At 36.7% G+C, this 26943-nt stretch overlaps 1 protein-coding gene across 1 annotated transcript in view; it reads right to left on the bottom strand.

The window, feature by feature from the left end:
- The window catches only part of Pez (protein tyrosine phosphatase non-receptor pez), a 923645-nt gene that overhangs the window by 505998 nt on the left and 390704 nt on the right, over positions 1-26943 (bottom strand). Inside the window, exon 10 of the mRNA XM_068226358.1 lies at positions 24205-24344. Coding sequence (XP_068082459.1) covers positions 24205-24344 — 140 coding nt within the window. The remainder of the gene's footprint in view (positions 1-24204; positions 24345-26943) is intronic.

Here is a 26943-nt window from a genome sequence, read left to right as displayed (position 1 = left end):
GGAGCCACCACTTTGAATCCAATGCCACTCAAATTTTACAGATGTCACAGGAGAACATGATTTAATTTTAACACACAGCAGAGCTGAATATACATATTTTATCCTAATTGTATCCATATGCCTGGCACTCTTTTTTAAACTAGGAAAGTGTTTTATTCTATGTATATACATGAAGACAAAATCTTTTATACATACAACGTGATCATTTTACAAGCAAATCATATCATTCAATCTCCAAAAACATCAATCAAGTGTACAACTATGTAAATAAGACTTGAACAGAGAAGTCAACCGATGAACTGAACAACACACAAGACACGAACGTTCATGTGCATGAAATGTACCTACATATATTGTTTTTATCTTATATACTTATAAGTTAGTTTTAAGGGGAGATAGTGTTTTATAAACTAATTTTAAAACCTAAAGCATATCATAATAGATATAATAGATATACAACTGCACTGTCACACATAGTGACATACACGCCAGTTCCCGTTTTGACATGCCCCATTTGGACGTGACCAAATATTTGTTATCATATGTCATTCCACAGACAATGTAATCTTAATCATAGTTTCATGATCTATATGTGAATGTACTGTTCAGCTGAAGATGACCCTATGTATGGGGTCAAAACTGGTACTGTAGCATAATAAGTGCAATAAATAAGTATTGATAGGTGGAAGTCCTTTCCTATTTCTAATTGGATAAATGTGTATTGGGAAATACAACAATGCTACGTGATTTATTCCTCCCAGTAATAAATCCTCCAGAAGAAGAATACAGGTGTGTTAAAAAAAAAGACCGAACTGTGGCTAGAAAAACTTTATTATGTAGCTTACATCATTTCACAGACTGTCCCCTTCAAAATAGTCCCCTGCACTATCAACAGCATGTTGCCAACGTTTCTTCCACTTTTGGAATGCTTCCTGGAATGCACTTTCTTTGATGGCGCGAAGTTGCCTCATCGCATTCTCCTTGATCTCTTCAACGTCTTGGAAACGATGTCCTTTCAAGGTGGTTTTCAATTTGGGGAATAAGAAAAAGTCTGCTGGAGCCAAGTCGGGAGAATAGGGCGGATGGGGCACAACAGGAATTTGGTGTTTTGCCAGATAACTGCGGACCGAGAGAGAGGCATCTGCTGGCGCATTGTCATGGTGCAACATCCAGGATTTGTTTTCAAAATCGAAATCTCTTTATTTGCAAATGAGGTGTCTACCTCGGTGGCAAATGGTACACTAAAATACATTATTGTCAAGCACTAAATATTAAATTAACAAGAGAAGAAAATTTTCCTATAATACAATATTATACAATTTACGCTAACAATGTTTTCTATTAAACACACAGCTCATCCTTAATAAATTTATATTGTTTACAAAATTCTAATTATAATATCTCCTGTACTACTTACAAATATAGTCAACTGATATACAGTATGTGGAATTGCTTCAAATGATACTATAAAACTGGTATAACATTAATATTTACATTGCATTTATTTATTTACTATTTTTTTTTACCCGTTCTGGATCCTAAGTAGCATAACGACCTGCTGCGTCTTAACTAGAGCCCCTTTTGCCACCACTTTTCAGAGTTCCTGAAGGGCCTTCACAGCTACCGTAGCGGTCCCAGGGCATTCGAAGTCCCCACTGTACTTCACCCCTACAGGCAGTCCCCTACTTGGGCTGTCCAAACTCCTTAGACCAGGGGATGGAATTAATTTATTCACACACATTTTTTTATTTACAATAACCTGCACCGGTCGAATGCCCTCTAACACTTCATTTATTTTCTCTGTTGCTGTTTATTCTCTTCTTGAATATCTGTACGGATTTTGGAAAAGGATCAAACACTACCCCTGGTAAACTGTTCCACTCCTTCACACCCTTCCCAATGAATGAAAATTTACCCCAATCGCTTCTGCTAAAATTCCTTCTAATTTTATATTTGTGGTCAGTCCTGCCGATATAATTATTTTCCAACTGAAGCCTCTCACGGATATCTCCCCATGCTTCTTCTCCTGTATAGGCTCTCTATAATCCTGTAAGTCTAGTTTTCTCCCTTCTCTTACTTAAAGTTTCCCACCCAAGTTTCTTTAACATTTCTGATACACTACTCTTTCTCCTGAAATCCCCTGTTACAAATCTTGCTGCTTTCCTCTGCACACTATCTATTTCTTTTATTAGGTATTCTTGGTGAGGATCCCAAACACTGTTTGCATATTCCAATAATGGACGAACCGTACTCAAGTAACTTTTTTCTTTTAATTCTTTGTTGCATCCTTTAAGTAGCCTCATTATGACATGTAATGATCTGTATGCTTTCCCAACAATGTCATCAATATGACCCTTCCAGTGCAAATTACTTTCAAATCTCACACCTAAGTATTTGCACTTGCCATCTTTTGGGATAACTACCTCATCCAAAGTATATTCAAATTCAGTTTTAAAGCTCCTGTTTGTAAAAGTTGTAACAGTTGATTTGCCTCCATTAACCTTCATATTATTTTCTTCAACCCATTGTTGGATACTTTCAAGGTCCCTTTGTAATTCTGAACAATCCTCAATGTTGTTTATTTCTCTATAAACAATTATGTCATCTGCATACAATCTTATTTTTGATGTTATATTGTTCCCTAAATCATTTGCGTATATTAAGAAAAGTAACGGACCGATTATCCTACCCTGTGCAATTCCCTTCCAAACTTTCTCTTCCTGAGATACATTATTTCCTACTTTGACTTTCTGAACCCTTGAATTTAGAAATGCTTTTATCCAACGTGTAACCCTTACGTCCAATCCTATTCCCTCCAATTTCTTTAATAATATTCCATGTTCCACTCTATCAAAGGCTTTGGAAAGATCTATGGCTATGCAATCTAACTGACCTCCTGAATCCAACTGATCTGATATGTCCTGCTGAAATCCCACCAGTTGTGCCTCACAAGAAAATTTCTTTCTAAATCCATACTGGCTCCTCATGAACCAATTTTTATCATCACATATCCCTCTGATGTACTTCGATATTAAACTCTCCAGAATTTTACAAACTATACTGGTCAGGCTGATTGGTCTGTAGTTCTCTGGTTTCCTTTTATCACCCTTTCCTTTATAAATTGGTATTCCCACAGTTCAGGCCTCTTCCTGCGCACAGCATCTCTCAAATGCGTTAAAACATTCTGGTACAGTTCTTTGTTCACTGTCTGGCCTCGGGGTACAAACTCGTGATGGACAATGCCTTTCCAATCAAAAAACACAATCAGCATCACCTTGATGTTTGAACGACTCATTCGTGCTTTTTTCGGTCGAGGAGAACCTTTCCACACCCACTGTGATGATTGCCTTTTGGTTTCGACATCGTAACCGTACACCCACGTCTCATCTCCAGTGATGATGTTCTTCAGGAAGTTGTCATCAGCATCTGCGTTAGCAAGCATTTCCTGACTGATGCTGACTCGGTTCTCTTTTTGATCGTCAGTCAGCAAACGAGGGACAAATTTAGCACTGACGCGCTGCATCTGAAGTTTTTCGGTTAAAATTGCATGACATGATCCTACGCTGATGCACACCTGATCAGCAACCTCTCGGACTCTGTCAAACGACGATTTCCACGAATCACTTCACGAACTCTCTCGACATGGCGGTCGTCTGTTGATGTGGAAGGTCGCCCAGGCCTAGGGTCTTCAGTGACAGACGTTCTACCGTCTTTGAAATGTTTAAACCACTCGTAGCATTGTGTACGACTCATGCATTCCTCCCCGTATGCTAGCTTCAACATTTCAAATGTTTCCACAAACGTTTTCCCAACTTTGAAGCAGAACTTCACGCATACTCGTTGTTCCTCAAGCTGTTTCATTATAGAATTCGATGAACATGTGACACACGCAATCACTTCAGAGGCTCTAACTCAACTGATAATGCAGGCAATGGAATGCGGAAAGCAGCGGTCTGTTGTCAGAAGTTGCCGCTAGGCGCCGCCACAGTCACAACTCGCTCAATGTTGCGGTTTGCGTGCAATTTACAAAGTTTGGTCTTTTTTTGAACACACTTCGTATGTTGTAGCAGAACATGTACATGCCATAACACAAACAAGCCAATGTGAAATGCATACAGACCATGACAAAACAAACCAAGAATCCCATGACGACGTACAAAGAAACAATCAACATGTGTTACAATCAGAAGGTCCGGCTCCATGGCTAAGTGGTTAGCATGCTTTCCTTTGGTCACAGTGGTCCTGGGTTCAATTCCCGGCAGGGTCGGGAATTTTAACCATAATTGGTCAATTTCCCTAGCAGGGGGACTGGGTGTATGTGCCGTGTGCCATCTTCATCATCATTTCATCCTCATCATGACACGCAGATCGCCTACGGGCGTTAAATCAAAGGACCTGCACCAGGCCTCTCCAGAGGTCACACGGCATTTCATTTCATTACAATCAGAATATGTCAGAGAAGAATGTGGAAAAAAAATAAAATAAAATAAATAAATACGATATACAGATGCAGCAGAGTGAATGTGGTCATAGTGATAGTGGGAGCAACAACAATCCAAATAATGAAAAGGCAAACAATATGGGCTCCTTCTGAATGGCCCACCATAATAATCATGCGAGGACTAATCCAAAGCCGACTGTGTCCTAGAAAAAAAGAGGAAGAAATGTGCATAGGGCTGCTGTAATAGCTGTAAAGTTAATTCTTCTGTACAGGTTTCTTTCCACACCTTTTGTTATGGCCATCTTGCATTCTAATTAGTGTACATACTGAGAATTTTAGTTGATCGGGAATGCTGCCAGTGACTGTTTAATTGCAAGTTATTACAGGATTTTCCAACCTAACTTGCTTGCTTCATTTTATCCATAACTCAGATTGTCACTGATAAAACTGAGGTCAGGCAATTCAGTTAAACTTGAAAAGGAAGAGACTTACATATGCTCATTGATAAGACAGAAATACTGTAGCATCTCAACTGCCCAGTAACAAGGGACAAGAAAAAATGTAATTAAACAAATTGCTAAAGAACTTTCAATGGGAAAGCTTGCTGAAAAATTCTTATGCAGGAAAACCCAAATAAACAAAACTGTCAAGAATAAAAGTGAAATTTTAAGTGAGTGGGAGGAAAATAGGAATTGAGGAGTGAAAAAAAAGTGGGAGTCAATTTTTGCAGAGATGAATGTTGCAGTATATGAGTGGTTCAAGTGTGTTTGAGCAAAGAAACTGAAGCTGAGTGGGCAATGTTACAAGTAAAAGCATGAGAAATTGCAAATAATCTGAAAGTATAGGTTCTTAAACAGATGAAGAATTTGTGCGTCGCACTCGATAGCGAATACTGGGATAACACAACCATTTAGCAGACTTAATTCCCATTCCAAGAATATCACAGTAACGAAACATGTACCGTCAAATGGGGCAATTTCGGACACAAAGGTGGTTTTGGACAGTATGGTAGATTTGCCGTATTTTGTTGCATAGAGAGTCGCCGCTCTTTTGCACTTCCGCACGTGTTTTAGTTTGACCTTGAGGTTATGTTTCCTGTGTTCTGCGCTTTTTAGTATGAGTCGACTTCATGCTTTGGAAAATTTCCCTGTGCACTGGCGTTGTTTGAAGTTCATGCATTATCATTAAGTGGATACTTTCGATTGTCGCGACCGGAATGAATGCATTAAAACTATGGTTCTGAGTGAAATCAACTGACTGAAGTGTTTATAAACAACTGCTGTGGAATTTTGGTGTGATTTAGTGAAAAATAGTGTTTTATGCACATTTTACTAAAAACTGAAAGCAGTCTGGGTGATTTTGGACAATGCCTAGAAATGACAGGAAGCAGAAAGGAGCTGCTTCAGGGTGTAATTAAGAACCAAAATTATTTAAAAAGCCGTACGTGACATTAAAAGTGGCAGTTGTCTTATAGGAAGAAATTTGATTTATATGGTATGGGTTGGTCCACCCTAAAAATAAAGTGCAGAAAGTACATCCAAAAAATGGGAAGACAACCAGTGTTAAATGAGGAACAAGGAAATGCTCAAGGAAGCTCATTACCCTCCAGCCATGCTCTAACACAACCTGCTACTTCCCGCCGCCGCAAATAAAATGTTCTTCCCGGGAAGTCTATTTTTGGCAGTGACTTCCGCCAAGATGAAAGCAGTGCACAAACAAGTGATGGTGCTGGCTGCGGCAGTGAGAATCAACGTGATGAAACACACTCTGAAGGTAATGACGTTCTGGTGTTGCAAGAAGAGGCTTTCCTTGTTGCAGATTACAAATACAAGTTGAGAAACAAAGAGCACATGAGGCAGTATTTTGGCGTGGCCTGAAATATTCATTCAAGGGATGTGGATGTCAAATACTTGCGCTCATATAAAAAAAGCAGAAAAGTGTTTGTGTTCCCTAACATCCCTGATTAGGATACAAATTTTGAAATACTTCTAGCCCAAGTTGAGAAGAATGTTTATTTTCAGAGAAAACTTATTTTAGATTTATAGGCTGTGGCAGCTACATGTTCAATATATTGACCATTTTATTTTTTTGCATTAAGATTTGTATCGTTTGTAAGAAAAATGATTAAGATCTTTCAGTAGGATTTCTATGCAGTTTATAACTATTAATATTTCAATTTAGACCAGAAAGTTTTACATTTACCTTGTTAGAAAATGAAGATCGATCAGTAATATATTAAATTTATCATTCCAATGATTTTAACCAGCTAGTCACATTCTGGACACCCTAAGAACACATTAAATATCACAATACTAAAGCAAAAAAGAATAAAGAATTTAAATAAAGGACTTTTTGTTTTCTCAGGAAAACGTGTTGGCATATAATTTTTGTTTGTAGGATATTGTATTAACTGGATATATTCCTCATTATTAGGATGATAAACAATACAATTTAAGATCCCCTTCGTGAATTAAGATGAAAATAACCTCAAAACCGCCCAAAATCACCCTGTTTGCTGGTACTAAATTTACACAGAAGCTATAATGTTTGTAAAGGGTGTAAAATCACTTCTAATATCTCCCAGGCAAATATTTAGTTAGCAATGATTAATATTTAAGGTCGATGCTCTTTGCTGTTAAAATGGTGATTAAATTTTTCAACTTCGTTTCAGTGGAGACAAGTTATAGAAAATAAAATTTCCGAGGAGGAGATACTTCAGAAGGGGCCTAAGTCTTAGAACTTGATGTAGCTCTCTTCCAGTTGGTTTTACACGAAAATAGATTATGGCAAATTTGCTTCTGTAACTTTCCCTGATACGGTGAAAAATATGGGAAATATCAGTAGCAATCATTTGAAAGTTAAAGTCCTAGAGCTAGTAACTAACTCTATAGACCAGGGATGGCGAACCTATGCCACGCGTGTCACTAGGTGACATGCGAACACGATTTCGGTGGCACGCTACATGAGCATATTTAAGTTTTTATACCTGCCTTGTGCTACAGGCTATACATATCTCATGGATCGTATAGTCATAGTGTTTCACGTGTAAGATATAAATATCAAAAACCTGGCCGTCAGTCAGTGAGTGAGTGAAGTTTGACTTGTGTGTGGTAGCCAGTAGCGCGTAATTATTCGTTGTGTGTTACTGTTCATTGAATGTCGTTGCATACAGACCTCACAAACATGTTTTCGGTGAAAAAAACAGAAACTTAACAAAGGTAGTGACAGGATTCTTCAAGAACAGTGGACAAGGGAATTCGGAGTGATGAAAAGAAGCAATAAAGCTTTGTGTTGCCTGTGCTTGGAAACCGTCGTGTTCCGCGCATTTAATGCAAAGCGCCATTTCGAAATGAATCATTTAAATGTTCATTCCATGCCAAATTAAGAAATAAGATAATACACAAAAAACCTTGTTGTTTTGTATCATCTTTCAGGCTAAGGAATAATATCAGTGTGGTTGTTTCCATCTGTCTCACTGCATATTAGAGCATGGAATACAGATTTCTGACGGTGAGTTCTTGAAAGAGACTTTCTTATTGACGTCCGATACATTAATTGAAGACTTTCCTAACAAACGGCAAATAATTAACAGAATTAAAGAAATGCCAACCAGCCAGCCGAAATACTGTCAAGGGTAGAATAATAAGAATGAATGAAGAGTTTCGGAGCAACTGAAAGAAGATTCGCATAACTCCCAGAAGTATTCAGAATGTCTTGATGAAAGCACGGATATGACCTTACAAGAAAGGATTGCTGTCTTTGTCTGATTTCCTTGTGGAAATGTGATGAGTGGGAAATTAGTTAAATTGTTGAGTTTAAGAAATACGACCATAGGTAAAAATATAATGAAAGATGTGAAGCAAGAACTTGCATTAAAAATGGGGTTTGACTTACAGAATATTGCCTTAAATATGGTGGGTATTCACAGCAGCGGCGATTACGGTGGTGGCGGTGGGGGGGGGACACTTTGCGGAAAAACATTAAATTTTTATTCAATTTTATCTGAATGAAACTGGGAAGTATTAAAAAACTATTTGTATAAACCTTGTCTTTTCAGCTAATTCTTGCCTTTAATTTATTAAATTACTAAGAAAAATACTTAGCGAAAATACGCACAAAATGTAGTTTGGCGCGACAAATGGAATTGTACAGCGCCAGAGCAAGTAGTGGAGACCCGCGGAGTAATGTGTACCATATTCTGCGACGAAGGGTAACTGGGGTGTATTTTTGCCAAGTTCATCCGCTTGTTGTGCGCATTCATCAGTGTGGCAGTCACACTCAATGTGTGTGTTCAGTTCTACCTAATGTCTGTTACTTTGTAAGTGTGTAGTAAAATACTAAATTACTTTTTAATTGTATAATCACGCCGTACTTCTATTCAATTGTAATAAATGCGTAACTACTGTTCCTTTGTATAGTACGATTAATGTCGCCCTTAAGTTGGTAGACTGTCAACCTTTACGTCTCTATCAAAATTCAGTCAGAGAGCATCAAAACCATTATATAGCATTTTTTTCATTTTTGATGACTACAACCCCTCCCCCACTATATCCCTTGGGATTCGGGTCTTTTTGTTGCCCATACATATTTGTGTCCCCCTCCCACTTTTAATTCCCAGTCGCCGCTACTGGGTATTCATAATGGGTTTGTGAAACTTCTTAAAGAAAAAGTTAAACACCCTATTTTAAAGTTCCATCACAAGTTACACCAGGAAGCCTGATGCGCGAAAGAAGGTATGCAGTCATTTGAAAGAGTACTCTCGGTGGTAACTAAAATTGTGAACTTCATACCTGCACGTGCTCTAAAAATCGTCAGTTCTTAAAAAATGTTACACGAAGTGGAATCTCATTGTGGCGTACTTGCAATGTACAATAATATTCGCTGGCTGAGTCGTGGGCAAGTACTCCAAAGGCTGTTCGAACTCTTGGACGAAATTCTCTTCTTCATGATAGAAAAGTACGAAGAATTCCCAGAAATCACAGACCCTATTTGCCTGTGCGAATGATTCTTCGTGATTTTACAGCAGTATACACTGTTATGAATAAGGAACTACAAGGGACATACTGCAGGTAGATTGTTTGAGTTCTTAAAATCATTCCAGAGAAAACGTGTATTCGTCAGGGATGTTGAAACAACTTTAACTGATGTCAAATTTTGCAAATCAATTAACTTTTGAAGGCACAAAAAGTATATGTAAGAAGTATGTGGGCATCTCACAAAATTCAAAGTAAATAATTTCCAAGAGATTTTCCCAATTTCGAGATTTGGAGAAAAAAATTGCACTTTATTACAAAACCTCATATTGCACAAATGAGTAACATTAAGGTCATTATTTTACTGACCCTTTAGAAATGGAGTTGATTGCATGTGAAGAAAGCTGTACATGGGTGAACAAATTCGTACAACTTGGTGAACCATGGGTGAAAATAGACTGTGCTGTTGGTGGTGAATACTCTCTCCAGAAGCCATACAACTTAATACGTGAACAATGGGACAGCATCCCACAAAATTTTCGGTGATGAAGAAACTTGCTACAGCATTACTTAATTTGTTTCGGTCATCATATGCCTACGAACAGCTACTTTCTACAATGAACGTTGTGAAGTCATAAGCCGTCTCGGTTCAGACCTAAGTGATTCTTGTGTGTTATTGAAAACAAGAAGTTATTAACCTAATATAAATGACATGGGTACTAAATGTTAGAACAATATTTCACTTAAAGTCCATAAGCAATAGTAGTATTTTTAATTGCTTAAAGTAAATACAAAATTTTAATATTCCACCTTCTCAATACTAAAAAATCATTTAACATTACAATGACGTTAAAAGGTACTAGTTTCGGTCCACTGTGGACCATCATCAGCCTAGCCAAATTACAACAGTAAAAGACATAGTGATAAAAATAGTATGGAGAAATGAGAGATGATCTAGAAGATGATCTAGAAGGATGGGATGGTGGTGGAATGACAGATAAAAGTGAAAAAAAAAAAACACGTATTTGCGAATAATGATAAAAGTAACAGAAGTGTTCACAATGACAAGTAAAATCTTGTGAAGTCACGTAAAAACTCTTGATGAGATAGTCTTTGGTTGGCAGTTGCTCCTCTGTTGCACGATTGACATATATAACTACGTATATGCTTCTAGAAAGTTGTAGATGTAAGTTCCACTTTTGCGTAGAGGGAAGAATTGTCCGATGAGACTAGCACCAGATTAAAATTGACAAAGTTGAACCTGTTCTATGGTGGAATTAAAGGCTTTCTGTGTTAAACAGAAGTAGTCTCAGTTCAATCGGGACCCCAATGAACCTGGGGAAAGAAGATAGTATTAACACGGGTAATTGGATAGAGAACAAGCGAGGCACCGGAAAATATAAACGATGACTCGCCTTGCGCTGCGTGGAACAAACTTGCTGGACTGAATGCAACTTACAGAGTGAGCGTGGCGCGGAGTAGATCAGCAGGAAAGGGGTAGGTGAATACGGAGGGGAGGAATGACGTAAGTGGTGGAGGGTGGGAGGGATGGGAAAGGTTCAAGGCGGGGTGGACGGGAGAGGAAGTGATGGTGTTCGTACTGTCGGGGGACCCTTAATTGACTTAAAGAAAGAATTTTGAACAACTGATTTGTTTTTTCTGTAATAAGTAATGAAAAGGTCAAATAAAATATTGGGTTTCTCAGTTATTTCATTAAGGTTATAGTTGGCATTAAAGTATTGATCTAAATGAATGTAAAAGTTCTCTATTATATTGAGTAGAGGTCCTTTCTTAGCTATTTTGAGAATGTCCATGTCTGTTTCAATATTCGTGAATTTGTGGTTATAGTCGACCATATGTTGGCCGATAGCTGAAAATTTGTTGTATCTGACTGCATTGAAATGTTCTAAATATCTAATGTTGAATCTCCGGCCGGTTTGCCCCACATAAGAAATATTAGAGCATGTATTACATTTAATCCTGTAGACGCCTGATTTTGTGTACCTATTTATTTTATTAATATGTGATGTGTTATGTAAGATGTGTGTGTTGTTGTTGTTGGTTTTAAAGGCTATTTTCATACCTTTTTTCTTTAAAACATTGGTGATCTTGTGAATTCCATTGACGTAAGTGAAGATGGAAAAAGAGTCATGTTTAGGTGGTTCTTTTTTAAGTGTGGTCTTGGGGCGAAATTTATGTTTGTTAATGATGTTTTCTATGAAATGGCTATTGAAGCCATTGAATCTGGCAATGTAGCGGATAGTATTCAATTCGGTATGAAGATCTTTTTTATTCATAGGAACGTTGAATGCTCTATGTACAAGACTGTTATATGTTGCTTTTTTGTGGGGGAGGGGGTGAGCTGAATCTTGTCGGATTGTGACGGCCGATTGGGTGGGCTTTCTGTAGATCTTGTAGGTTAAAGATTCCTGTTGTCTAGTGATCATAATATCCAGAAAATTGATTTTTTTATCTACTTCTGACTCCAATGTGAATTTAATATGCGGATCGATGTTATTAAGTGTTTGGAGTGTGGTGTGAGCATCTTCCAAGTTCTCGTTGATAACTACTAGGACATCGTCGACGTACCTAGCCCAAAGGAGAATATTGTCGAATTTATTGTCGATTTTAGTATTCTCGAGAAAGTCCAGATAGATTTCTGCGAGAATGCCTGATGCAGGTGAACCCATTGCCAGACCGTTTTGTTGATAGATGGTACCATTAAACGTAAAAAAGTTGTTATTTACGACTAATTTCAACAATGTAATGAAATCTTGAATTTCCAATTTACTCAAATGACTGCATTTGTATAAGTTACTTTTGATGATGGGAATTAATTTAGAAATTGGAATGCTTGGGTACATGTTTACGATATCAAATGAGTGAAGTGAGTAATGAGGTTGCATGTTAAATTTATTAAGTTTGTCTATTAATTCAAAGGTATTTCTAACCGATTTATTGGATGAAAAACGGTAATTTTCGCTTAGGAACTTTTGAATAAATTGTGCGGTTTTATATAAAGGGCTCGGTCTAAAATTGATTATTGGACGAATGGGAGCACCTGCCTTATGAATTTTTGGAAGAGCTCTAGCCGTAGGAAGCCCAGGGTTCATACTTATAAGCTGGCTTTTTTGATGTTCAGTGAGTAGGAAGGAGGAGTTTTTTAAGGTTTGTTTAAGGAGTCTTTGGACTTTTTGTGTGGGGTCTTTTTTAATTATGGAAAAGGAACTATCTTTAATGAAATCTGATGTTTTACTGATATATTCATTCTTATCGATGATTACGGTCGTGTTGCCTTTATCGGCCTTGGTCACGATTAGGTCGTTGTCCTTAATTTTTTTGTTTAGGGTGTGCAGGAGCTTTAAATTGGTTAGTATATTCCTGTTATTAGAATTGGCGGGAAAATTAGGTGAATTATTGCGAAAAAGGATGTTATTTTCTTTTTGACGTCATATCTTAATTCATCTTGTGTGTGTAAAGGCGTTTTAGAGATAGCTAATTCCGATTCTGTTATCATTGTAATAATTGAATTGGTTGTGTTCAAATCGGGCCAGTTATGTTTGGGTCCCTTGGCTAAAATTCCTTCTTCATTTGGATTTAGGGGAGTATTGGATAGGTTAATTACGGGTGGATGAAAATGGTTACGATCCTCTGCTGGTCTACTATTGCGTCTAATTTGATAATCTTGTGATTTGGATCTCTTTATTTTCTCCAATTTATTATCCAAAATATGTTGTTTCTTGGTTAAGTCTATAAATAATTTATCTTCAACTGATTGGAAGAAGATTGTCCAATGCGCTTTAGATAACAATTTTGTTGCCGCAAGGTGAGACTCGTATAGTTTGAGGTTAAGGAATGATTTTTTCATATAAAGAAACTTGATTTCATCTTTCAACCAAATTTTATTAGTCTTAGTTTGAGTTTTCGAAGTTTGTGACTGATACGATGTTTCTTTTTGTTGTGTCTTAAGAAATTTGGCGTTAAATCAAACCGAATGCACTGTTTGAGAAAATCTATGTCTTTGCCTAATTTGGCTATTTTCAACTTAATGCCTAGATATTGAAAGGCTTTGTGTTTAGCTTGGTTAGCGTCATCATTAAAAGTAATAAACTTCATTGTTAGGTTCCGTATTGAGTTGAGACTATGCTTAAAGTAAATACAAAATTTTAATATTCCACCTTCTCAATACTAAAAAATCATTTAATGTTATTTACAAAAACATTACAATGACGTTAAAAGGTACTAGTTTCGGTCCACTGTGGACCATCATCAGCCTAGCCAAATTACAACAGTAAAAGACATAGTGATAAAAATAGTATGGAGAAATGAGAGATGATCTAGAAGATGATCTAGAAGGATGGGATGGTGGTGGAATGACAGATAAAAGTGAAAAAAAAAAACACGTATTTGCGAATAATGATAAAAGTAACAGAAGTGTTCACAATGACAAGTAAAATCTTGTGAAGTCACGTAAAAACTCTTGATGAGATAGTCTTTGGTTGGCAGTTGCTCCTCTGTTGCACGATTGACATATATAACTACGTATATGCTTCTAGAAAGTTGTAGATGTAAGTTCCACTTTTGCGTAGAGGGGAGAATTGTCCGATGAGACTAGCACCAGATTAAAATTGACAAAGTTGAACCTGTTCTATGGTGGAATTAAAGGCTTTCTGTGTTAAACAGAAGTAGTCTCAGTTCAGTCGGGACCCCAATGAACCTGGGGAAAGATAGTTCCTTTTCCATAATTAAAAAAGACCCCACACAAAAAAGTCCAAAGACTCCTTAAACAAACCTTAAAAAACTCCTCCTTCCTACTCACTGAACATCAAAAAAGCCAGCTTATAAGTATGAACCCTGGGCTTCCTACGGCTAGAGCTCTTCCAAAAATTCATAAGGCAGGTGCTCCCATTCGTCCAATCATCAATTTTGGACCGAGCCCTTTATATAAAACCGCACAATTTATTCAAAAGTTCCTAAGCAAAAATTACCATTTTTTATCCAATAAATCGGTTAGAAATACCTTTGAATTAATAGACAAACTTAATAAATTTAACATGCAACCTCATTACTCACTTCACTCATTTGATATCGTAAACATGTACCCAAGCATTCCAATTTCTAAATTAATTCCCATCATCAAAAGTAACTTATACAAATGCAGTCATTTGAGTAAATTGGAAATTCAAGATTTCATTACATTGTTGAAATTAGTCGTAAATAACAACTTTTTTACGTTTAATGGTACCATCTATCAACAAAACGGTCTGGCAATGGGTTCACCTGCATCAGGCATTCTCGCAGAAATCTATCTGGACTTTCTCGAGAATACTAAAATCGACAATAAATTCGACAATATTCTCCTTTGGGCTAGGTACGTCGACGATGTCCTAGTAGTTATCAACGAGAACTTGGAAGATGCTCACACCACACTCCAAACACTTAATAACATCGATCCGCATATTAAATTCACATTGGAGTCAGAAGTAGATAAAAAAATCAATTTTCTGGATATTATGATCACTAGACAACAGGAATCTTTAACCTACAAGATCTACAGAAAGCCCACCCAATCGGCCGTCACAATCCGACAAGATTCAGCTCACCCCCTCCCCCACAAAAAAGCAACATATAACAGTCTTGTACATAGAGCATTCAACGTTCCTATGAATAAAAAAGATCTTCATACCGAATTGAATACTATCCGCTACATTGCCAGATTCAATGGCTTCAATAGCCATTTCATAGAAAACATCATTAACAAACATAAATTTCGCCCCAAGACCACACTTAAAAAAGAACCACCTAAACATGACTCTTTTTCCATCTTCACTTACGTCAATGGAATTCACAAGATCACCAATGTTTTAAAGAAAAAAGGTATGAAAATAGCCTTTAAAACCAACAACAACAACACACACATCTTACATAACACATCACATATTAATAAAATAAATAGGTACACAAAATCAGGCGTCTACAGGATTAAATGTAATACATGCTCTAATATTTCTTATGTGGGGCAAACCGGCCGGAGATTCAACATTAGATATTTAGAACATTTCAATGCAGTCAGATACAACAAATTTTCAGCTATCGGCCAACATATGGTCGACTATAACCACAAATTCACGAATATTGAAACAGACATGGACATTCTCAAAATAGCTAAGAAAGGACCTCTACTCAATATAATAGAGAACTTTTACATTCATTTAGATCAATACTTTAATGCCAACTATAACCTTAATGAAATAACTGAGAAACCCAATATTTTATTTGACCTTTTCATTACTTATTACAGAAAAAACAAATCAGTTGTTCAAAATTCTTTCTTTAAGTCAATTAAGGGTCCCCCGACAGTACGAACACCATCACTTCCTCTCCCGTCCACCCCGCCTTGAACCTTTCCCATCCCTCCCACCCTCCACCACTTACGTCATTCCTCCCCTCCGTATTCACCTACCCCTTTCCTGCTGATCTACTCCGCGCCACGCTCACTCTGTAAGTTGCATTCAGTCCAGCAAGTTTGTTCCACGCAGCGCAAGGCGAGTCATCGTTTATATTTTCCGGTGCCTCGCTTGTTCTCTATCCAATTACCCGTGTTAATACTATCTTCTTTCCCCAGGTTCATTGGGGTCCCGATTGAACTGAGACTACTTCTGTTTAACACAGAAAGCCTTTAATTCCACCATAGAACAGGTTCAACTTTGTCAATTTTAATCTGGTGCTAGTCTCATCGGACAATTCTTCCCTCTACGCAAAAGTGGAACTTACATCTACAACTTTCTAGAAGCATATACGTAGTTATATATGTCAATCGTGCAACAGAGGAGCAACTGCCAACCAAAGACTATCTCATCAAGAGTTTTTACGTGACTTCACAAGATTTTACTTGTCATTGTGAACACTTCTGTTACTTTTATCATTATTCGCAAATACGTGTTTTTTTTTTTTCACTTTTATCTGTCATTCCACCACCATCCCATCCTTCTAGATCATCTTCTAGATCATCTCTCATTTCTCCATACTATTTTTATCACTATGTCTTTTACTGTTGTAATTTGGCTAGGCTGATGATGGTCCACAGTGGACCGAAACTAGTACCTTTTAACGTCATTGTAATGTTTTTGTAAATAACATTAAATGATTTTTTAGTATTGAGAAGGTGGAATATTAAAATTTTGTATTTACTTTAAGCATAGTCTCAACTCAATACGGAACCTAACAATGAAGTTTATTACTTTTAATAGTATTTTTAATTGTTATATCTAATAACATTTGATGACTAAGAATGTTACAATGGGAGCTTATTATATATGTTTTTACAAATAATGTTAGGTATTCTACAAACGTCCACACTTAAAAATGTACTTTTGATGTATTTGCAAAATACAACTACGAACCATGTAATCAAATATATTTACAAGATGTATCTTAAATAAATAAATAAATAAATCACTAAATGAATAAATAACATATTATGAAACATAATTGGGAATTAAGAAAGGAAGTCGGTGGGGGGGTGTAGCCATTCCTTAAGAGAAAATAACAAGTGGCACAGTAAACAGTTGAGAATAATAAACCAGAGTTAAACTGGCACACTAGCTGGAAAAGGTTCGCCATCCCTGCTATAGACAGTAAAGAGAGTTACTATGATGATCGTACTGGCAATGTTTTAACGGTTTTGTACAGCTGTCAGTACTTTTTCAATATCAACCAGATACATGGCTTTCTTTTATACTGAAAGGAAGAGATCAAATCATGTTCAGCAATAATGCAAAAGAAATGAAAATGTTACGGGCCACGGAGAGTAAGGAGGTGCATACGTCAGGACAAACCACTGACATGGGATACATGTCCTCTTATGTGCCTCAGAATCTGACAAAAAACGTGAGGGGTGGATAAAAATGTCATCATACACATGCTAAGTGACTGACCCATCGACGACGGGTACTACAGCTAGTAAGAAAATAATTATAATAATACAAATTGAAGTGCGATTTGATAGAATCTCATGTTCTTTCAGGAACGAAATATGTCATTATGTTTTAAAATTAAATGACATATTTTTCTGGAATTTTCTAATTTTATTTATCCCCAATTAGTTTTTACAGACTGAAAAACCTCATACTAAGTCAAAACTGAAAAGAAATAGCTCCCACTATTAAAAAAATAATTAAAATCCTCATGGCATTGAGAGTTTATCAGTAATCTGTATTATGTGCAGGTGAGATTACATGAGAAGCAGTTTCTATCCCTCTGCCACATATACGTCAGAGAGTCATACAATGCACAAGTGGGAAGAGAGAGACTGAGAAGAGAAGAGATTCTGGCCAAGAATCAAGAATGGGATATGTTAATGGACTTTTATCAGAGGAACCAACAAATAATAGAAAACACATGGTTCAGGAAGAAAAATAGCCAGAAGATTACCAGGTATGGATGAGGAGACAGAAGAACGAAAACGTTCACTGATTACATTTTGGGGGAAAAAGGATATCAGAAAGATCTTATGAATGGTACAGCTATGTCTGAGGAAGCCTTTGGGGGTGACAACAGAACAGTGATAGCAAAGTTAAAAGTAGGCAATGAACAAAACTAAAAAGAAAAAGAAAGATTAAGGTCTGGAGATTGAAGGAAAAGGTAGTTCAGGAAGATCAGAAAAGAATTACAAAAACTGATACCAAGGACAGATATTAGATATGTTGAACAGGCATTGAATAATTTTACGAGTGCAATTGTAAGGTGTGAAGAGAAAACATGTGGCAGAACATCAGGAAAGGTAAGAGAGAAAGAGAAAGCGTGGTGCAACGATAGAACGAAAGATAAAGTAAAGGGAAAAAATAAAATTTGGAAAGAATGGAAACACAAAAGACTTAACACTTTTAACACTACCATATTTTAACATGGATCCTGACAGTGAGCTGTGTGATTTTCCTGAATTTTAATATATTATTGCACAACAATGAAACACAGCACATACCTGATTTTTGTATCATATGAAGGTATCAGCCATCCAAAATGAAGATGTAAATCAGGAAGTCTATGTCTCATGTAAGTTAATTATACTAGTCTCATGAAATACATCAAAAAATGTACGGGAAGAAACCTTTTACATTCAAGTTATACCAATAAGCCTGCTCAAATAACAAGAATGAATCATTTACTGTGGCTACTTAAGTCACAAATAAACACACTTATATTTGAAATACAAAATTGACCTATTTAGGATTACTTTGTTCTGGAATAGTAGCCCTAAAAACATTGGGCAATACACTGTCCAACCTTACACTCCTTGCACCACCATCTACTTTCTTTTCGCGGTACAGGTGAATCATCAGCCTGTGTCTCTTTGTCTAAACGAAAAATAAGCTCAAATTTCTGGAGAGATGAAGTACTTTTTTATCGTTTATATTCGGAGTAAAATAATGCAGCTAAAAACTATCACTTGATATGTGATCTAGTCCATAAGCAGAGTCTTCATCACTGTCATCTACAATATTTCTGAACCCCCTCCTCATGATAAAATATCCACGATATCACTATCACTGAGCTGGCGTGACGACATGTTTGCACAGTAACACAGCTGACGGTGCGACAGATTTGGCGCGCTCAGTACCCAGCACATCGAGTGCTTCGGTAGAGGTCATGGCAAGGAGAAACTACCCTTTTTATTGTTTCAGTTTGAACTACCCGATAACTGCTGCATTCTAGTGGACACTAGATAAGCTACTACCCCCAAGCAAGGGACGGGAACCATATGGGCATAGTGTTGAAAGTGTTAAGAGAGTGGAGCGAGATACATGGAAGTAAAACAATTTTGATAAAAGTAGTAGCTTAAAAAAAAAAAAAAAAAAAAGTTGGGAAACATTCACTCGTGTGTAAAGGAAGATTTGACCTGTGGGAAAAAAATATTTGGAATTATAAGAAACTGTAGGAATGAAACTGTGAACACGGGGTTTGTGAGAGTAGAGGAGGAGTAATACTGACAAAACCAGAAGAGATAATGTACAGATCGATAAGAATATTTCAGTGAACCAGACACGTGGAGAAGGTATCCAGACAGCAGGAATAGAAGAAGTAACAGAGACGGAATCAGATATTACAATGAAAGAAGTGAAATGGGCATTTATAGCAATAAAGATGGGAAAATCTGTAGGAACAGACGAAGTAGCCATGGAAATGATTAAACCTGCAGTACCAGAAGGACTCCAGTGGATTTAATGAATACTCAAGTTTGTATGTTTGTTAGGTATTCAGCCCAAAGGCTGGTTAGATCCTCCACGGTTCTGCCAACAGCTGTCATAGATAACCTAGGCATCACTGAAGAGGCATACTAGGGAAATGAGGAGTGAGGTAGTTTCCCGTTGCTTTTCACACAGAGCCAGAAGTTGCTATTACACATCAATCTGCCAAGCCCACTGAAATGCATGCACCAACCGACCCTATGAGTGATATTTTCACACCATTCGTAGCAGGGACTGGCTGCATAAGGAATGGTATTACTAGCATCGCTCATCGCAGACTGGAAAGAAATAGAGTTAGAAATGGCTGTGGAAGTAATGAGAAATGGAAGGAACTTACTAGAAAATTGAATCTAGCAAAGAAGGCAGCTAAGGATAACATGATGGCAAGCATAATTGGCAGTCATACAAATTTTAGTGAAAAATGGAAGGGTATGTATAGGTATTTCAAGGCAGAAACAGGTTCCAAGAAGGACATTCCAGGAATAATTAATGAACAAGGGGAGTGTGTATGTGAGGATCTTCAAAAGGCAGAAGTATTCAGTCAGCAGTATGTAAAGATTGTTGGTTACAAGGATAATGTCGAGATAGAGGAAGAGACTAAAGTCAAAGAAGTAATAACATTTACATATGATAACAATGACATTTACAATAAGATACAAAAGTTGAAAACTAGAAAAGCGGCTGGAATTGAGCAGATTTCTGGGGATATACTAAAGACAATGGGTTGGGATATAGTATCATATCTGAAGTACTTATTTGATTATTGTTTGACCGAAGGAGCTATACCAGATGAATGGAGAGTTGCTATAGTAGCTCCTGTGTATAAAGCAAAGGGTGATAGACATAAAGCTGAAAATTACAGGCCAGTAAGTTTGACATGCATTGTATGTAAGCTTTGGGAAGGCATTCTTTCTGATTATATTAGACATGTTTGTGAAATTAATAACTGGTTCGATAGAAGGCAATTCGGTTTTAGGAAAGGTTATTCCACTGAAGCTCAACTTGTAGGATTCCAGCAAGATATAGCAGATATCTTGGATTCTGGAGGTCAAATGGACTGTATCGCGATTGACATGTCTAAAGCATTTGATAGGGTGGATCATGGGAGACTACTGGCAAAAATGAGTGCAATTGGACTAGACAAAAGAGTGACTGAATGGGTTGCTATATTTCTAGAAAATAGATCTCAGAGAGTTAGAGTAGGTGAAGCTTTGTCTGACCCTGTAATAGTTGAGAGGGGAGTTCCTCAGGGCAGTGTTATCGGACCTTTATGTTTTCTTATATATATAAATGATATGAGTAAAGGAGTGGAATCGGCGGTAAGGCTTTTTGCGGATGATGTTATTCTCTATAGAGTGATAAATAAGTTACAAGATTGTCAGCAACTGCAACGTGACCTCGAAAATATTGTGAGATGGACAGCAGGCAATGGTATGTTGATAAACGGGGCTAAAAGTCAGGTTGTGAGTTTCACAAATAGGAAAAGTCCTCTCAGTTTTAATTACTGCGTTGATGGGGTGAAAGTTCCTTTTGGAGATCATTGTAAGTATCTAGGTGTTAATATAAGGAAAGATCTTCACTGGGGTAATCACATAAATGGGATTGTAAATAAAGGGTACCGATCTCTGCACATGGTTATGAGGGTGTTTAGGGGTTGTAGTAAGGATGTAAAGGAGAGTGCATATAAGTCTCTGGTAAGACCCCAACTAGAGTATGGTTCCAGTGTATGGGACCCTCACCAGGATTACCTGATTCAAGAACTGGAAAAAATCCAAAGAAAAGCAGCTCGATTTGTTCTGGGTGATTTCCGACAAAAGAGTAGCGTTACAAAAATGTTGCAATGTTTGGGTTGGGAAGAATTGAGAGAAAGAAGAAGAGCTGCTCGACTAAGTGGTATGTAACAGTTCAACAATAATAAAGGTGTTTCAATTTACTCCACCTATTCAATACTTATATTTTCACTTATAGTTGTTACATAATTAAATTCTTAGTTACATGGGACATGTTTCGCCCTCAATTAAGGGCATCTTCAGCCTAAATACAATAATCAAAAATACAACTAAATTAAAAGTGGAAGTTAAATACAATCATCAAAAATACAACTAAAATAAAAAGTGGAAGTTAAAAGTTTAGTCTGTTATTAAAATTCGGAATAATAAAAATGTGAAAAATGATAAAATAAAAAGATGCTAATGGAAAACTGTCTTATGATTAAACTATAATCTTGTCGGAGACTAAAACTTCTATTAAAATTCTAATTAAAACAGTTCATATAAAATATTGGAAAATCAAAGTGGTAGTAATATTTCATGACAATCAAGTTTATGCTTGTGTACACGCCCTCGTGTCATTGGCTTTTTATTACTACCACTTTGATTTTCCAATATTGTATATGAACTGTTTTAATTAGAATTTTAATAGAAGTTTTAGTCTCCGACAAGATTATAGTTTAATCATAAGACAGTTTTCCATTAGCATCTTTTTATTTTATCATTTTTCACATTTTAATTATTCCGAATTTTAATAACAGACTAAACTTTTAACTTCCACTTTTTATTTTAGTTGTATTTTTGATGATTGTATTTAACTTCCACTTTTAATTTAGTTGTATTTTTGATTATTGTATTTAGGCGGAAGATGCCCTTAATTGAGGGCGAAACATGTCCCATGTAACTAAGAATTTAATTATGTAACAACTATAAGTGAAAATATAAGTATTGAATAGGTGGAATAAATTGAAACACCTTTATTATTGTTGAACTGTTAAAAATTTTTCAATACGGACCTAAAATGAGGTTTATGACATGTAAGTGGTATGTTCCGAACTGTCAGCGGAGAGATGGCGTGGAATGACATTAGTAGACGAATAGGTTTGAATGGCGTCTATAAAAGTAGGAAAGATCACAATATGAAGATAAAGTTGGAATTCAAGAGGACAAACTGGGGCAAATATTCATTTATAGGAAGGGGAGTTAGGGATTGGAATAACTTACCAAGGGAGATGTTCAATAAATTTCCTATTTCTTTGAAATCATTTCGGATAAGGCTAGGAAAGCAACAGATAGGGAATCTGCCACCTGGGCGACTGCCCTAAATGCAGATCAGTATTGACTGACTGATTGATATTGACATACCTCGGTCACCTTCATATTGTCAAAGCCAAGGATGAGACTGATACAGGTCAATGAAAGCAACATATTTATTCTAGCCCATACCAGAAGACATAGTGCACTGTAAACACTACATCTCGCCAGCAAAGGCATAAGAGAGAAAAAAGTGCCCGAGGACTGGGAAAAGGGGATTATAATACCAGTACTGAGGAAAGGAGATAAGGTGTGCAGTAATTACAGAGGAATAACAATCATCTACCATGCTGCCAAGATAATGGAAAAGATACAGGAAACAAGAATTAGAGAAAAGGAGAAAAGTCAGTTACAAGAGGAACAATTAAGATTCAGAAGTGGAAGGTCAACAGTAGAACCCACTTTCATTCTGGGACAGATCACTGAAAAGAGCTGGGAATATGGGAAGGATATAGTAATGACATACATAGACCTAAATAAAGCAAATGACAGCATCCTCAGAATGAGAGTTTGGAAAAATCTGACACAAAGGGGCACTGGCAAGGAATTAATAACAATAATATGGAATAAGTATGTTCCAATGAAGGCTAAAGAATTATCTTACTTCCCTATAATGACATGTGCAGTAGAAACCTGGACAGTGACTCCGAAGGATGAGAGTAGAGTGCAGGCAGCTGAAATGAAATTCCTGAGGAGTATGGTATAGAAGACAAGGAGGGCTAGAGTGAGAAATTAAGACACAGAAAAAGATCTAAATGTGAAGAAACTAAATGACACTGAAACAGGGGAGATTGAGGTGGTTTAGACATGTCAAGCGGACAAAAAGATTGCCAAGACAAGTACTGGAAAGACAGGCGACAGGGAGGAGAATACGAGGAAGATCAAGATTACGATGGATGGACTATGTGAAGAACATCATAGGACAATGGAACTTGGACTGAAATGCAGTGTTGTATGAGGAATGTTGGAGAGACAGGATAAAGTGGAGAGGAACCGTATTTGCCCCCACCCAGTGTCAGCTGGAAAGGGGAAAATGATGATGATGATGATGATGATGATGATGATGATGATGATGATGATGATGATTTGACTCATTATTAACATCACAAGTGATAAATATCATTTTTGATTCGTACTAATGATAACTGATTGAAATAATAACAATAAATTAATTTATTAATTTGTCCACTTAATCAATACAATAAATCTTGTCTTTGTTGAATTACATGGACATTGACATTAATTTATTGTTATTATTTCAATCATTATTAACACCCGGTGCTCCATGAAGATTGGCATATTTTGTGTTTAGTTTCACTGACATGTAAAACATAGAAATAATCACAGGCACCTAAAACAGTCTTGCTTCAAGATTTTACAATTTACTTATTTTTTAATTATTGCATACTTCACTTCATCCATCAGCTCATATCAGAAATTCTAGACTAATATATACTCACCTTAATCTGTCCATTTCTGCAGGTTTAGTAAGATCCAGACATGATGTTGACTGTGCACGTTGCACTGCAGAGGGAGGCTCACCCCAAGCCAATGCTTCACGATTATCCAACTCTTCACGACTTTCTGTTATTAGGCCATCCTGAATATACAAGAGTGTTAAGTTAATTTATCGAAAGAAATAGGACATTTCACAAGAAAAGTGTGCAGTTAACAAGAGAAACAAATGGAGTTTTCAAAAGCAAGTTGACTGATAAATCTGGAGAAAGTTCCAGGTATACACTAATTTAGGACAATGTTAAGTTATCTGTAGGGATCCAGAAAGTGGTGAATAAACTGCTTCATTATCAATGGAACACAATATTTAAAAGGTAGTAAAGACAAGATAGGGAGGAGTACAGTGGTAATTGAACTCGTTAAATAAGCTGAGATAATTGTTAATGAATCATAAAGTAAATATCATAACCTTCAGAAGGCTTAATAGCAATAACAATACTAATAATGGTAAAGGGCATGCCTACGAATTCTAGAAAGTTCACTTTGCTACACTAATAACTGCTCAGAAATTAACCCTTTTAACACAGAGCATATGCACACTGAGTCATCAGCCAGAGGCTCGTTGGAACCTCAGCATCTCCACCATGAGCTGTAGTAGCCTAATTTGTCACTGAAGAGGCATGCTAGGGAAATGAGGAGGGAGTAGTTTCCTGTTGCTTTTCTCAGTGGGCTAGAGGTTCCAGTTACGTATCAGCACACCAAGCTCACTGAAATGAAAAGCAACCAACCCTTGATTTAGCCCATACCAGGAGACACATTATGCATAGTGTATCTCATCAGATGTGGATCTGAGCAGATGGAGCATATAAAAATATGTATGTATGTATGTATGTATGTATGTATGTATGTATGTATGTATGTATGTATGTATGCATGTATGTATGTCTATTCCCCAACCCATAATATACAAAATTAGATACTACATGGAATAAGAGAAACTGTACCAGTTGGAAAATTTATGCAAGAAACTTATTGAAAACATTCTAAACATGTTAATACAATATTCTGAACATCATCTTATAATTTCAAATTTTGAAATATATTATTTTGTAAGTTACACTCAATATATTTATACATGCAAAGATAAACAAATAACTGATAAGCGCACTGCCACAATGGGGTGGAACGCTTTGAATTTTAAAATCAAACAGTCCTAAAGAACTTGAATTAAATTCAATTCCTGTTTGAGAACTTAATATTTGAAATAAATGATTATTTTAAAACTTCAGATCAAGTCTGAACATATAGGCCCTAATATAGGCTCATGAACCTAAAAGGTTTACATGATGCATGTAAATTAGCTAGATAGCATAGGAATTGGTTTTGAAATCTCAAATTGCAAAATATCAATAATCAATACATTGATATCAAAATATATAGATTGTTTCTGCATGACTGACTGGAGGACTATATCCTGAAATATATCATTGTTTCCATTGCAAAATTTGTCCAAAATTGCAAAATGAATGGTGAAGTACACAGAAATGAAATATATAAGAATATGTGAAAAGATGGTAAAAGACTAAACTTTGTGACATATCACTACTATAAAACATTTGCAAAGTGTGTAATAGACATTAAAATCATGTATATTGCATCAACCTTACAATTTATACAAATATGTAAAAAGTAAGAAGTCTCCAAATCATCAGCCTTCAATAATTATTAAACGGTACTGGGACATGAAACCACCACCACACAGTGGAGAAAATAGAAGATCAAATGGAAGATAATGGGCATATGAATGCCCTCAAAAAATGAACTAGGGATATGAAACAAACAGGAAGTGATATTGACCTGACTTTTTTAATGGTAGAGGTGTAATGGTGCATTAATACTGATAGGATTTTCGCAACGATAAGATGGGAAAGGTCAATGACTGAGAAGGAAGCATCCGTAGCCTTTATTAAGCCACAGCCCCAACACTTGCCTGTACACGACCTGCACTGTGAAGCCAATTCATTCAATAACTTACCAATCAAGAATACTAATTAGGTTACTTTTTTTACATGTTGTTTTACGTTGCATCGACACAGGTAGGTTTTATGGCGACGATGGGACAGGAAAGGGCTAGGAGTGGGAAGGAAGCAGCCGTGGCCTTAATTAAGGTACAGCCCCAGCATTTGCCTGGTGTGAAAATGGGAAACCACGGAAAACCATCTTCAGGGCTGCCGACAGTGGGGTCCGAACCCACTATCTCCCGAATACTGGGGGTTACTTTTCTTTCCTCCTTTTTACCTTATTTCTTGCCTATACTCATGATGATTTACATTATACCACATCCATCACTGCTGATCAAATATTTACTTGCACTGCACTGCATTGCATTGCTCAGTTACTAGGTGGTTAATGAAATATCTGATCACATTCCTTTTATCTAAGTCTACACTGCTTTCAACCCATCAATAATTGAAATCTCATTTTCACATGTATAGAACAATAACTAGATTAGGAACTCATAATGCTGTGACATCTTGTGAGAGATGATGTGATATTGCAGGGTGATCATGTCACAATTGGCTTCCAGATAGCATGTTGATTGCTCACTTGCACAGCAGAATGCAACTTTCGCCAGTCATTGGTAAATGGAATACTTGAGCGATTTTGACTGCAGACAGATAGTTGTGGCCTGGATGTGTGGTGGCAGTATCTTGGAAACCACCACACTTCTTGGCTGTTCCCAA

This window comes from Anabrus simplex, chromosome 2 (genome assembly GCF_040414725.1).
Source record: "Anabrus simplex isolate iqAnaSimp1 chromosome 2, ASM4041472v1, whole genome shotgun sequence".
Taxonomy (NCBI): Eukaryota; Metazoa; Arthropoda; class Insecta; order Orthoptera; family Tettigoniidae; genus Anabrus; species Anabrus simplex.
This window is presented reverse-complemented; position numbering and strand designations above follow the sequence as displayed.